This window comes from Manis pentadactyla, chromosome 18 (assembly GCF_030020395.1).
Source record: "Manis pentadactyla isolate mManPen7 chromosome 18, mManPen7.hap1, whole genome shotgun sequence".
Classification (NCBI taxonomy): domain Eukaryota; kingdom Metazoa; phylum Chordata; class Mammalia; order Pholidota; family Manidae; genus Manis; species Manis pentadactyla.
In genome coordinates, this window is record NC_080036.1 from 29,071,762 (window position 1) to 29,087,146 (window position 15,385).

A 15,385-nucleotide genomic window follows, 5' to 3' on the forward strand; every position below is an offset into this window, starting at 1 on the left:
AACAAAACAGCAGCAGACTCACAGAACCCACGACAGCGACAGGACTAACAGTTACCAAAGGAAAAGGGACTGGGGAGGATGGGTGGGAAGGGAGGGATAAAGGGAAAAAAAAGGGGGCATTACTATTAGCAGACATAATGAAGGGGGGGGGCACAGGGAAGGCGTACAACACAGAGAAGACAAGTAGCGACTCTATAGCATCTTACTACGCTGATGGACAGTGACTGTAATGGGGTATGTGGGGGGACTTGGTGATGGAGGGAGTCTAATAAACATGTTCCTCATGTAACTGTAGATTAATACAAAAAAATATATATATATATAGCAATAACATTTTAGGGCAGTTTTTTCTGCTGATGAACAAAAATTTGAAACATTATTTCCTTTTCTCATTTCTATTTTTTGTCTTTTAGTTTATGTACAAGTACAATATTGCATATGTATAGTTTGTAAATAAAAGTACAATGTAGATGTGTTTCCAAAATTATTTTACTAACTGGAGTGTGCAACACCAAGTGTGGAGAACACTGGTTTATTGGAAGGGAAGGGAAGAGGTATCTAACTGTCTTCCAGATGAATAACTGAGGTAGGGCGGCCCTAAGGAAGGGGGCAGAGTATGCTCAGCCAGCCAGAGAGCAGTGTTTTCATCATCACAGGAAACTAGTTTTCAAGCCCTAGAGTTCAAAGTACCATGAAAAAAGTGGGTGGTTTTTTTAAAATAGAAAAACAATTTTTATATAAAGTATTATATTGGTTTCAGATGAACTCAGTAATTCACTAATTATATACACTACTAAATGCTCACTGTTAAGTGTAGTTACCCTGTCACCACACCAAGTTATTAAAATACCGTAAGCTATATTCCCTATACTATATACTTCCATCCCTTAACTATTTTATAATTTGAAGTGTGTACCTTTTTATCCCCTTCACCGTTTCACTGCCACCCCCCCCCCCCCGGGGTTACCAATTGTCTGTTCTGTGTTTGAGTCTGTTTCTGTTTTGTTTGTTCACTGTTTTGTTTTTCGAATTTCACATTTTAAGTGAAACTATATGGTATTCCTTTCTCTGACTGACCTATTTCATGTAGCATAATGCCCTCTAAGGTCTGTTCATGTTGTCGCAAACGGCAAGCTTTCTTTTGTATAGATGAATAATACTCCATTGTAGGTATGTACCACATCTCCTTTATCCGTTCATCTATTAATGGACACTTCAGTTGCTTCTGTATCTTGGCAATTGTAAATAATGCTGCGATAAACCCAGGGGTGCATATGTCTTTTCAGATTGGGGGTTTTGTTTTTTTCAGGTAGATTCCCAGGAGTAGAATTACTGGATCATATGGTATTTCTATTTTTAACTTTCAGAAAACTTTCCATACTGATTTCGAGAGTGGCTGCACTGATTTGCAATCCCACCACCAGCATACAAGGATTCCCCTTTTTCTCCACATCCTCGCCAACACTTGTTATTTCTTGTCTTATTGACAGCGGCCATTCTGACTGGTGTGATTTCTCCTGTGGTTTTGATTTGCATTTCCCTGATTAGCAATGTTGAGCATCTTTTCATGTGCCTGTTGGCCACCTGTATATTTTCTTTGGAAGAATGCCTATTCAGGTCCTCTACCCATTTTGTAATTGGATTATTTATTTTTTTGGAGTTGAGTTGTATATTTTGGGTATTAGTGCCATAATAGATACATTGTTTATAAATATATTCTCCTACACTATAGTTTGCCTCAGAAGCTGTTTAGTTTGATATAGTCCCACTTATTTTTGCTTGTTTCCCTTACCTTGGGAAACATACCCAGAAAAAAATTCCTAATGTTGATATTCAAGAGTTTATTGCCTGTGTTTCCTTCTAGTTTTATGGTTTCAGGTCTTGTATTTAGGTCTTTAACCCATTTTTAATTTTTGTGTATGGTGTTAAGACAGTGATCCAATTTCATTCTTTAGCATGAAGCTGTCCAATTTTCCCAGCCCCATTTATTGAAGAAGTTGTCTTTTCCCCATTGTATATGCTTGCCTCCTTTGTCATGTTAATTGGCCATCTTGGTGTGGGTTTATTTCTGGGCTCTCTGTTCTGTGGGTCTGTGCTTATGCCAGCACCACACTGCAGCTTTGGAGCAGTTTAACATGAGGGAGGTATGATACCTCCAGCTTTGTTCTTTCTCAGGGCTGCTTTGGCCATTCAGGGCCTCTTGTGGTTCCAGACAAATTTTAGGATTACGTGCTCTAGTTCAGTGAGAAATGCCACTGGTATTCTGACGAGGACTGCATTCAGTGTGTAGCTTGCTTTGGCAGGGTGGCCACTGAAACAGCACTGACTCTCCCTGTACCAGCACGGGATAGCTTTCCGTGTACTTGTACCGTCTTCAATTACTTTCATGAAAATGTCTGAGTTTTCAGAGTACAGGTCTTCCACCTCCTTTGTAGATTTGTTCCTAGGAATTTTATTCTTTTTGCTACAACTATAAATGGGACTGTTTTCTTCATTTCTCTTTCTGCTAATTCATTATTTCTATATGGAAAGGTAACAGCTTTATGTTGATTTTGTGTCCTGCGACTCTACTGAATTCATTTATTAGTTCTAATAGCTTCTCAGTAGTCTTTAGGGTTTTCTATATATAGTATCATGTCATCTGCAAATACAGATACTTTTACTTCTTCCTCACCAATCGGGATGCCTTCTTTCTTTCTTGTCCGACTGCTGTGGCTAGAACTTCCCATCCTATGTTGAATGAAAGTGGTAAGAGTGGGCATCCTTGTCTTGTTCCTGACCTTAGAGGAAAAACTTCCAGCTTTGACCACTGAGTATGATGTTAGCTGTGGGTTTGTCATAAAAGGCCTTTATTATGTTGATATGTGCCCTCTATACTTACTTTATTGAAAGTTTTTCTCATGAATGGATGTTGAACCTTGTCAAATACTTTTTCAGCATCTATTGAGATGATCAGATGGTTTTCATGTTTCCTTTTGCTAATGTGCTATCACATGCACTGACGTGCGGGTACTGGAACATCCTTGCATCCAGCAGGTGGATGTTTTAAAAGTCAAAGCACAGCAGGAAAGGCTAACAGAGGGGTTTCCTGGACAGAGGAGAGCTCCTTGTATGCCAATGCTTCTGTGAAGGACCCCAGGACCCCAATTCTCTGAAACCACATTTTTTGATCAGTTGTAAAACATAACTCTCTAGGCTTAAAATGCTACTGACAGGCATTCTGATGCTTTGAATAATTATATTGAAATTTGGATTTTGTCACACAGTATCTTGTAAAATTACATGTCTGTTATATTTTGAGATGATATATAATGAGGGAAAAAGTGTACCTGTATATTCACTTGATAATCCGTGGGACCATGAATAGATCCATATAAACCAAATCCAACTATTGAGATTCTTCTATTGACTGTGAACCTGAGAATGAAGCCAAAAACAACATACATAATTCAGTGAGCATTCACATTCTAAACACTTATAAATTTTTTTGTTACCTGGAACATCTAATTTTGCTCATAAAAAGGAAAACATCCCAAATTAGATATCCTTGGAAATGTCATTTACCTACTAAAAGAAAGTTCTAAATTTTAACTTAATGGGAACTTGAGTAGAACTTGCTTTCTGTACTGTACATTTTTGAGAGCCCTTTTTCTGTAATGGTAGTTTTAACTGTGTATTAGTCCAAATATGTTTGCATGTCTCCTTTATGCAAACAGACATGTCAGCCATTAGACCTGAAGCCCAGCATCCCAAACTATCACAGTTCATCAGCTTGAGCACTTACTGAGGGCCGGTGAGGTTTAGGTACTGGGCCTGGCACCAGGGAAATGAAGGCCATCTCCTGTGGCACTTACAGCCTAATGGGGGACACTGATAATAAGTAAGTACACAACAGAATAAATGAGTAATATAAACTGTGATAAGGGTTTTGAAGGAAACAGGCTGTGCTAACAGGATATTGGTGGCGAAGGCCTGGGGACAGGACCTAACTTACACAGGTGGTTCAGACTGAGGTCTCACACGAGAACAATTGGTAAGTCTAGTTTGGTAACAATAGTTAAGAAACGGACCCATCTTAATCCATTTTATAAGGCATAAAAACTGACACTAAGTGCACATGGCATGGAGAGGCTGTAAGATCTCTAATACAAGCAGTGATTCTTAACCTCTTCAGTAACAATTTCCACTCTTAGTATTACCACTTCCACAACCACTGAGTACTTCCTGTGCAGGGCCCTGAGCCTCCTCTCTTTACATGAATTATTTCCTTTAATGATCACAACAGTTCTGTAAACTAACACAGTATTATCTTTATTATCCTCGGTTTTTATAGGTGAAGAAACTGAGGTTTAGAGAAATGAACTCGCCTGACTAAAAAGTGTGGCAGAGCCGGGACACGATTCCAGGCCGCTTACGTCAGGAAGCCTATGCTCTTGACGACTATGTCGAGCTCCCCGTACAGTATGAGGGCCACCCTAAAATTTTAAATGTATTATTTATAATAGTTTTTTCTTATAAAAAAGCAACATATTCTTGGTTAAAAGCTAGAAAATGCAGCTAAACAAAAGGAAAAATGTAAAGCACCTCTGGCACCACCCAGAGATAACCCCTATTTACCCATTGCTGCATTTCCTTTTCAGACTTGTACTTTGATTTTTTTAACAATGGGAAAAAGGACTTTTTTTATGAGCATGTATTATTTAAAAAATCATATCAGATTATGTCTTTAACTTCTTTTTCATTTAAAAAGATAAAACATTACTACTAATCCACTATATTCAACTAACTCTAGTTGGAGTTTTTTATGTGTTTCTGTTACCGCTTTGCAATGCCACGATGAACAGTCTAATGGATAAATCACTTTGCAGAGCCTTAATTATTTCCTTAGAATAAATTCCTAGAAGAATGATTGCTGGGGGAATTGGAGAAGAAGAAAATACTTCGTGCCCCACAAGGAACCAAGATCCTTTCTATCTCACTCTCAACAACCTTGACTATTTTTATTTCCTTCTGCTGCTGAGGAACTGATGACTGACAGAATCTTCTTCATTTCTTTGATTATCAGTGAGCTGACACCCTTGCTCATATGCTTCCTGTCCACTGGATTTTCTCTGTGATTAAATCCTCATGCTTTTTTCCCATTTTTCTCTGCTGATGAATGTCTTTTTCATGTGGATCTGAAAGACCATGTTATATAGTCAAGCACTGTCAGTAATACCCATTACAAAAAGTTCCCTGACTGTCATTTATCATTTAACTTTATGTTGGCTGGGACAAAAAAAACTTGTATTATTTATAGTCAAATTAGGATATGATCTATGTCAAGTTTAGAGAGGCCTATCTCATCCTGTTAACAAATAGACATTCATCTGTTCCAGCAATTTATTTGTTTTAATGTTAAAATTTTAATTTATACACATATTGGTAGACGGGATCAGTAAGGATCTAAGTTTATTTTCCCAGTGGCTGATCCTTCCCCCGCCTTCTAAATCCTTCCCTTATATTCCAAGTGCTCATTTCTGTTAGGCTGGTTTCCGAACTCTAGCGTGTCACATACAACACTGATTTTAACTTTACAATACTTTCCACCTTTCATGTATACTGCTCTTATAAAAAGAGTAAGTTTTACTCTTCCAGATTAACTTCAGGATGATTTTGCCAAGCCGCCGCCCCTCCCTACCAGGCACATGTGACTTCTGGAATGACCTGCATATACACACACAGGTTAGCTCAGACAGACACTGTGTGATTTTACTTGAAGTTCTCCAGTTCTTCATGAAGGTACATTTCTTATAGTATTTATTCCTGCTACTCTTTGTTGTTACTATAGTGGGGTATGTTTTTCCTCAATATTATAATAGAAAATATAAATTAAAAAAAATTTTTCTATTGTGGCAAAATATGTAACAAAATATATCATCTTAACCATTTTTAAGTGTATAGGTCAGTGGCACTAGTACATTCATGCTGTGAACCATGACCGCCGTCCATCTCTGCAACTGAGTTTTGATGACATACAAGAACATCATTGGTTTTGCATATACATTTCATAAGTGGCCACTATTCTTTTTCTAGTTTTTTAGATTTTTACTGATCCTAAGGTTATTTGGCTGGATCAGTTGTTCTCAAAAGGAGCTCCACACCCAAGGAGGCACGCTCTATTTTCAGGAAGGTTTAGGGGTCTGCTGGCAGGAGCCGGGGACACCAGATTTCCTGCAGTACTTACAGCACAGTCTCCCCAGAGTCCCAATCAACTTCCAAGTGTCCTGTCAGAGTTCATGTAGGTGCAAAACTTGTTTACAAATACAAGACTTCAACCTAAGTCCCATTTATTCATAAGCCAAAGATTTTTTATGGCTATCTTAATATGCACTGATGTGTGTAAGAGGTGACTACCATATAAAGAGGGCGGGGGTTGAACAGTCAATTCTCACTTTCTGTGCAGTTATAGTCTATAAAGCTGCCACACACAGAATTAGTAAATACTGAACCATTTCTGGTAGGAAGAATATGGGTACATATATACACATACACACACACCCTCACATGGATTATAATCCTGAATGCTAAGAACAAGTCATCCTAGTAGATCCATTTTATTTATTTTACAAAAGACAAAAAAGAAGTTTCAGAAGTCTCCAGTGACTTGCCTGAGGCCCCCCCCGCCAACAGGAGCCAGAGTTAGGAGTCAGCTTGTCCCCGTGGCCGCAGGGCCGGAGTGTCCTCCACTGCACTGCCCGACCACCTCTGGTCTGTATGAGCCGGAATAAGGAAGAGCATTGCTTGTTTGACCTCAGATGGGAACGTGCTCCCCAGACAACTGAAAACTCCTCCCATGAATGGCTATGGAAGCACTGCAAGTGTCGGTTTTGGGGTTACCAGTAAGTTTTGGTGAGTAGACGAGCTCGCAAATATGGAAACTAAGTAAGTAGGATAGGCTGTACTTTGTTTTATTTGGAACCTTTTAAGAAAATAACATAATTAGCAGCACGCTGGTGCATACATATACTGCATCTGGCGGCTAGTGCCGATACACTGAAGTGTATTTTATTTTACTATCAGTTACATTTATTGCTCCTGTATGTTACAACCAGCCCATTACGTTGATTTAAAAAGTGTGAAGCATACTATCTATGAATTTTATTTCAGGTTAGTAAAGGGGGAATATAAAACATGTATTATAAAAAAGGGAGAACTGGGTTTGGTGGAGTTGAGAACTACTAATGTAGATGATGTCATGTTCAAATAATGAGAACGACGTCTTCCTTCCCAATATTCATGGCTCTAATTTCTTTGTCCTTTATGACTCCATCTATCAGAACTGTAAGAATGGTACCGGAAAAAGCAAGGTAAGCAGGCATCCCCATCTTAGTTTCGACAGTATATCATGTTAAAATCTTCTTCCAGCCCTAGTCTGTTAACAGTTGTCTGGAGTGATGGTGAAATTTTATCAAAAGTCTTTTTAACATCTACTAAAATAATCAAATTGTTTTTCTTCTTTGATCTGCTCCTGTGGTGAATTACACTAAAACATTTCCTAATATTGAGTCATTCTTTCAATCTCTGAATAAGCTCTCCTTGCTCGTCCACTGTTATTCTTCTAAGGTACTGCTAGATTCAGTATGCTGTTATTTTATGCAGAATTTCTTCTTCTATGTAAGTGAAATTGATCTAGAAACTTTCTGTCTTGTCAGATTCCTGTACAAGGGTTATACTTCCTCCTGTAATTATCCAAGAAGAATTTCTTTCTTTTAACGCTCAAGGAGACCATCTGCTCCTTGAAGGGTTAGTAAAACTCACCTGTAAAAACTACCTTGTGAAGGGACAGTTCTTTGATAACTTTAATTCCTTCCATGGTAACTGGTCTATTCAGCCTTTCTTCTTCAGTCAATTTTGATAACTTATATTTGCCTACAAAATGATCCGTTCCATCAAGATGTTCAATTTATTAGCACAGAATAAACCCAGAATTAAAATAAAAATTTCCTGAGTACTTGATCATATTCCCATTATTATTTCTAAATGTATGTTTTATCACCCTTTGCCAGATTTATTTATTTTATTGATCTTTTTAAGGAACCAGCTATGAATTTATCAATTCTACTATTTTTAATTCATTAATTTCTACATTTATCTATTTCCTATCTGTTTTCTTATGGTTCTTTTGCTCCTTATTTTCTAGCTACTTGGGTGGAATCCTTAAATCATTTATTTATTTCTACTCTAAATTATTTACTCAAAGTAGCTAATCATTACTGTTTTTTTGTGTGACACTTTGACCTCATCCCCTAAGTTTTCATATGTAGTTTTTTGATTGTGAATGATTTTATTAAGTAGTCCACAAACGCATTTTCATTTCCATTTTAACCCAATATTTATGAGTCCTCCTGCCTTGGAGTTCCGTTTTTAAACAAATTTTTTATTAGTTTCTAGTTTTTTACCCAAATGCTATTAAGTAAGTGAAAATCCAAAAGGCATGTTTTATGAAAAATGGGGACTTATTCTATTTTGACCTTTAACCAAAAAAACACAGTAAAGCAAAGACAAATTCCTCAAAAGGATTACATGCATGCATCTTTTGGGATTCTTGATTTTTTCCTGTTCCAGCTTTTATAAATGTATACTGAGATATTTTCCATGCAATGTCCACGCAAAGAAAAACCTCACACTAAACATAGTAAGATGAAATGCATTAAATTGTGACCCTAAGATTGTGAATGATTGATTAAGGTCTAATGGGACCTCGGCTCACCAGCAGGGGTAACCCAAACAGAATGCATGGAACAGAAAGCCTGGCTGGGTCTTTACTTCATGTCCTCCCAAGAGGTCCTCCAATAATTCAGTGAGCAGACCGTGTACCTCAGACTTCTTGACTCTTGTATAATTTACAAATGTGCTAAACAAAGTAAAGTGTTGGTTCATTATCTCCCACGACATGAGGCTCAAAGCCAAATGCCGCCCTCTGCCCCAGGCCGCCCGCTAGTCTGTAACGTGACAGATACCTGATCCGGTCGCTGGTCCCACTGTAACCCCAGCGGCTCTCTACTTGCTGGAACCTATTGATGCAGCATTCCTTTCCCCGGAGGCAGCATCTGGGCCGATCAATATAGTCAACTCGGGGTTTAGGATTGACAGTAAAATGAAGAAAGAGATTTACCACTTCACGATCTGACAAGATTCCGGACTGAGCAGGCCCTGTAAATAAAAATAAAAACCTCAGTAAAAGCAATTTGATTTCAATTCCTAACTTTCTGATACTCCACGTAATAATGTGAATTCAAATTGGGAAGATGTAAAGTAACAAGGTAAAAAACATCTCAGCATGTATAATTTTTGTATATATTTAAAAGTTTTTCTAAATCCTCTGAGGGCAAACTAGTAGAATTTAGAGAAAAGAATATGGTTAACAGCAAAAGAAGAAACATTATTAAACTACATAAACTATTAAGAAGTCTGGAGGATGGAATAGCCTGTGTCAGAGAACAACTACGTATACATAAAATAGTTACTTCAAGTTAACCAAGAACAACTCAGGCAGTCAGTGCTTGAGAAGCAAAGTTCACGGAGATGAACGAAGCCCTGTACTGTCCCCACCTTTCCCCTTGGAGTATTTGCTGATTTGCTTCACAGAACATAAACACCAAACAGAAACGGGCAACCTAGAAATTGCGTGGTCCTCTTGGGACTGAGAGACAAAACCTGGAGTTAGAGTTACTAAGACAGAGAGACAATGACAGCGAAGAAGGGGAATATTAGGGAAAAAAATACCAACATATTGTGTAAGAGAAAACTATGAAAACTGAGAAACCAAGCAGAAAGCAGCTGCTAAGAGACTAAAGAGTTTTCAACAGAAATTTCAGCTGGCTTATAATGCAGGGGAGAAAAATATCCCGAAATATGTGAAAACTAAGCTATGTACTCTAACCCCAGGGGTCAGGAAGAAAAACCACCATGAAATTTAGAAAAATTTTTTATTGAGTCATAATGAAAATACAACATATCAAAATTTGTGGGGGAAGGGAGGATGCTTAGGTGGAAAATTATAAACTTAAATGCATATACTAAAAAAGAATATAGTTGAAAATTGCTGTTCTGAGCATTTATCTCAAAAAGGCACAATGACTGACTAAATAACCACTAGCAAATTAAAATCAAAATAATAAAAAAGCAGAAATTAATGAGATAGAAAACATACATACAGGGGAGAAACTTAATAAAGCCAGAAGCTAGTTCTTAGAAAAAATTCATAAAAACCGACCAACTTGTGGGCAAGGCTGCCCCAAGAAGGTGCAAGACGCCGACTCAGGGACGCAGGGGAGGACGTGACTCAGGGTCCCCAGACGTATAACGATATTATGATATTCATGTTAAATTAAAGGTCCAGCTGAAACTGTTACAAAAAGAAAATACATGAATAGTCTTTTAACTCTACTCAAGAAATAGAATCTCTAATTAAAAATCTTCCCCAAAGAAAACAGATCCAGACAGCATTGGTGAATTCCCCCAAATATTTAAGGACCACCACCAATCTTAAATAAACTCTTAAACACTGAAAAAAGAAACACTCCTAAGTTTTGTATGAAACCAGCATAAAATTGATGATCAAAATCTGACAATTTCATTACAAGAAAAGAAAATTACAGACTAACTTCTCTCATGAAGTAGTCATAAAAAACTTAAAAAATTTAGCAAATAGGATCTAGGTAATTCATAAAAAAAAAAAATGCATCAAAACCAAATCTGGTTTATGTAAAGAATCCAAAGTAGGTTTAATTTGGAAAATCAATGTAGTTAATCAGATTAAGAGAATAAAGGGGAAGACTATATCATTATCTCAAAAGAGAAGTATTTGATAAAATTCACCAAAAAGCTCTGAGCAGACTAGTAATAAAAGGGAACTTCCTTAACCCAATAAAAGTTATCTATAAAAAATAATATGGCAAGCATACTTTGTGGGGAAACACTTAAAGCTTTCTGCCTGAGAATGGAGTAAGAGAGGGAAGTTCACTACCAGGACGTCTATTAATACATTGCAGGTCCTAGGCCTTAGGAAGAAAGGAAATAAAATGTCTTAGGATTAGAAAAGAAGAAGTAGAATTATTACTGGTTGCAAATGGCATGGTTGTATATGCCAACCATGTACAATGACCTACAAATAAATTATCAGAATTAGTGAATTTATTTTAGCGGGTCACCGGACACAAGTTCAATATAGGAAAATCAACTATTTCTACCAGCAAACAATCAATTAGAGCATAAAAAAAATGTACAATAGCATTTCAAAAACAAAATAACTAGAGAATAAACCTACCAAAAAATGTACAAGCCCTCTACCAGAAAACTCAAAATATTGTTACAAGAAATTTTTTAAAGACTTAAATAAACATTCATGGATTGCAAGATGCAATATTAGAAAAATGTCAATTATCTCCACACCAATGTATGGATTCCATGCAATTCAACCAAAATCCCACATGGTATGTTTTTGTGGAAATTGACAAGCTGTTTAAAAAAATTTATTTATATGAAAATGCAAAAGACCAAGAATATCTAAGATAATCTTGAAGAACAAAGCTTGAAGATTTTTACTATCAGATTTCAAGATTTAGTCTAAAACTGCAGAAATTGAAACTATGAACTGGTGCAAGAATAAACAAATGTAACAGTGGAACAGAACAGGCATTCCAGGAATAGATTCATATACACTCCCCTGGTTTACAACAAAGTTGGTACTGCAATGTATGGGGGCAAAGGTGGGTTTCTAATACACTGCTATATGGGAAAAAATGAACCTTGACCTCTACTGCACACCATATACCCAACTGGATTACAGACCTAAATGTTACATTAAAGCAATAAAGCTCCTAGAAGAAAACCTGACAGGGTATCTTCATGACCTTTAGGCAGGGAAAATTTTTTTAAAAGAAACAAAAAGGCTTCACCTTAAAGGAAAGGATTGATCAATTAACTTCATTAAAATTAAGATCTTCCATTTCTCAAAAGACAGAATTAAGATAATAAAAAGGTCAAGATAATATCCCACAGACTGGGATATTAGCAATACATGTATGTATCTGACAAAGGGCTTGTATCCAGAATATATAAAAACTCTTATAAATCAACAAGGAAACAATAAAAGACCTGAATAAACATCCTGTGTATTGGTTACTATCCAATTATTAGCTTCTTTAATCATCATTAATCATCAGAGACACAAAATCAAAACCAATCAAATATGTCCTCACCCCTCATCAAATGACCAGAACTACAAAAACTGACAATACCAATTTCTGAAGAGAAGGCGGAATAACTAGGATGAACTTTTAACTTTCTTAACTTGGTAGCCGAGTGTGAACTGTTACAACCACTCTGGGCGACAGTTTGACAGGATCCACCAATGCTGAACATAAGGCACCTGTATTTCCTACATACTCAACACAGATGTTCACATGTGTACACCAAGTGACGTGTACAATAATGTTTTTAATAGCCCCCAAAGAGAACAAACCAAATGTCCAACAATAGTAAAATGGATAAATAAACCATGGCACATTCATACAACAGACTGTAAACCAGTGAAAGAGAATGAGCTGCTCCACACACAACCACCTGGGTGAACTAAGACATAATGTTAGGAGAAAGGAGCCACCCACAAATAAGAACACACACTGCACGTATGATCCCCTTTACAGGAAGCAGTCCCCTCTGGGAGGGGTGTGATGGAGACTTCTAGGGTACTGGCAATGTACTGTAAACTCATAAAAATTAGTGTGGTTAAAGAGATGTGTTCATTTTATTTGTTCACTTTACTATACGGATGTTACATACTTCAATAAAAAAAGTTTACAAGAAGAAAAAACAAACACTGATTCTGACCAGAAAAAACAAAAACAAATTGGGAGAAAATTGGAACAGATACGATAAATTGTGAAGAAAAATCTGAATACCGCAACAGAACCACAAGAGTCACGAATGGCAAGAAAAAAATTAAAATGACCAGTAAATATAATATAGTATAATTTTAAACAATCATGAGATATTTTTTCTTGAAGTCAACCTGCCTATGCAAATAATATAGCTGAAAAGGGGTTAATATCCAAAATATATAAAGAAGTCATATAACTCAGTAACAAAAAACAATTGATTAAAAAATGGGCAGAGGACATAAATAAGACATTTTTCCAAAGAAGACATACAGATGGCCAACAGACAAATGAAAAGATGCTCAACATCAATAATTAAGGAAATGTGCATCAAAATCATGGTGAGATATCATCTCACACTTGTTAGAATGACTAGTATCAACAAGACAAGAAATAACAAGTGTTGGCGAGGATGTGGAGGAAAGGGGGCCTCCTATGCTATTGGTGAGAATGTGCACTGATGCAGCAACTACGGAAAGCAGTATGGACGTCCCCCCTAAATTAAAAATAGAACTACCATAAGATCCAGCTAGTCCATATCTGGGTATTTATCTGTATAATACAAAAATACTAATTTGGAAAAATATATGCACTCCTATATTCACTGCAGTATTTACAACAGCCAAGGTATGAAAACAACCTAAGTGTCTTCGATGAATATATGGATAAAAATGTGGTAAAATAATAGTGGAATGCTACTTGGCCATAAAAAAGAATGAACTATTGCCATTTGCAATGACATGGATGGACCCTGAAGGTATTATGCTCAGTGAAATGAGCCAGCTGGACAAAGACAAATACTGTACGACTTCATTTAGACATGGAACCTAAAAATCTAACCAAAAACTTACAGATACAGAGAACAGGTTGGTAGTCACCAATGGGGAATGGGGTTGGGGTAGGTAAAATGGGTGTGGGGGCTCAACTGGAGGGTGAGGAACAGTAACTAGGCTTGGGGTGGTGATCACTTTGTAGTGTATGCAAATACCAAATTATAATGTTGTATACCTGAAACTTACATAATTTATGTACCAATTTTGCCTCAATAAACAGATACACACAGACATGGCTATGACTTAAAAGCAGATAATACTCAATGATAACATGTGTAATGAGAACTGGTCACAGAACTAAGATTCAAAACCAGGTCTGTTCAGAAGTATCAATCTAAGAATTTGGAAGATCTGACCTACATGCTTGGGCAAGGCACTCAACCTCTCAGGTTCCATTCTCTAACCTCTAAAATATATTACTTTTTACACTTATAAAATATTTTTCTTAACTACATAACATATATAACCTATATATAATATTACCTTGAAGGGCTATGAGGAGAATTAAATGAAATTATACACACAAATATCACATGACCAGAAAGTGACCAATGTTGAAAAACAGCCTCTCTTCCTCTCACACAGGGAGCCTGACCGACTACCCACCCACGAAAACAGTTCAGGCAGAGCCCGTGACCCGAGGGCCTGACCTGCTGCGAACTCCTCGATAGTCATCAGCGGGAACCGGATCAAGGATAGCGCTTTCCCTAGAACTTTCTGTTTGTTTCCAAAAGTCACAGGCAATTGTTGTCTCTGACATTCTGCTTCTGCCCATCGCACGACAGCGCCAAAAAGCCGGCTTTCCCTAATGCTCAGCGTGTCTCTTTCCAGAACTGCGCAAAGCGTGTCTACAGGTAAAATACAAAAAAAAAAAATTAGGAATATTTTGCTTTTTTTCCCCCTTTTCCCTTTCTTTCTTTTTTTAATTAAGGTATCATTGATATACACTTTTATGAAGGTTTCACAAGGAAAACAATGTGGTTATTACATTCACCTTTATTATCAAGTCCCCCCCCACACCCCACTGCAGTCACTGCCCATCAGTGTAGTAAGATGCCAGAGTCCCTATTTGTCTTCTCTGAGCTACACTGTCTTCCCTGTGACCCCACACACACCGTGTGCACCAATCATGGTGCCCCACCGTCCCCTTCTCCCTCCCTCCCCACCCCTCCCCTCTGGTAAGCACTAGTCTCACTAGTCCCTCTTAGAGTCTCTGAGTCTGCTGCTGTTTTGTTCCATCAGTTTTGCTTCATTGTTATACTCCACAAATGAGGGAAATCATCTGGTACTTGTCTTTCTCCGCCTGGCTTATTTCACTGAGCATAATACCCTCTAGCTCCATCCATGTTGTTGCAAATGGTAGGATTTGTTTCTTTCTTTGACTGGAATATTTTGCTTTTTAACAATAGTGACAAACATGCTTACACTGTTTTCAAATCTCAAAAAGAAGGTTATATATTTAAAACTATAGACTATACTTAAAAATATTAAAGAATAAAAGGAATTAAACAGCAGTTTTCTTTAAAAACTTACTGTAAGGGTAACATTCAACTTACGTTGCCAAACATGAAGCTTAGATGTAGTATCTCCTTAAATGTTCGTTATACTCACCAAGCAAACTCCAACATC

General features: G+C 37.2%; 1 protein-coding gene across 2 annotated transcripts in view; it reads right to left on the bottom strand.

Annotated features, from left to right (window-relative positions):
- BTBD1 (BTB domain containing 1) overlaps positions 1-15,385 on the bottom strand; it is a 37,782-nt gene that overhangs the window by 5,134 nt on the left and 17,263 nt on the right. For both annotated transcript variants that reach the window (XM_036931818.2, XM_036931819.2), the window contains exons 4-6: positions 14,407-14,604; positions 9,003-9,195; positions 3,330-3,417 (exon numbers count right to left, since the gene is read on the bottom strand). In XM_036931818.2, coding sequence (XP_036787713.1) covers positions 3,330-3,417; positions 9,003-9,195; positions 14,407-14,604 — 479 coding nt within the window. The remainder of the gene's footprint in view (positions 1-3,329; positions 3,418-9,002; positions 9,196-14,406; positions 14,605-15,385) is intronic.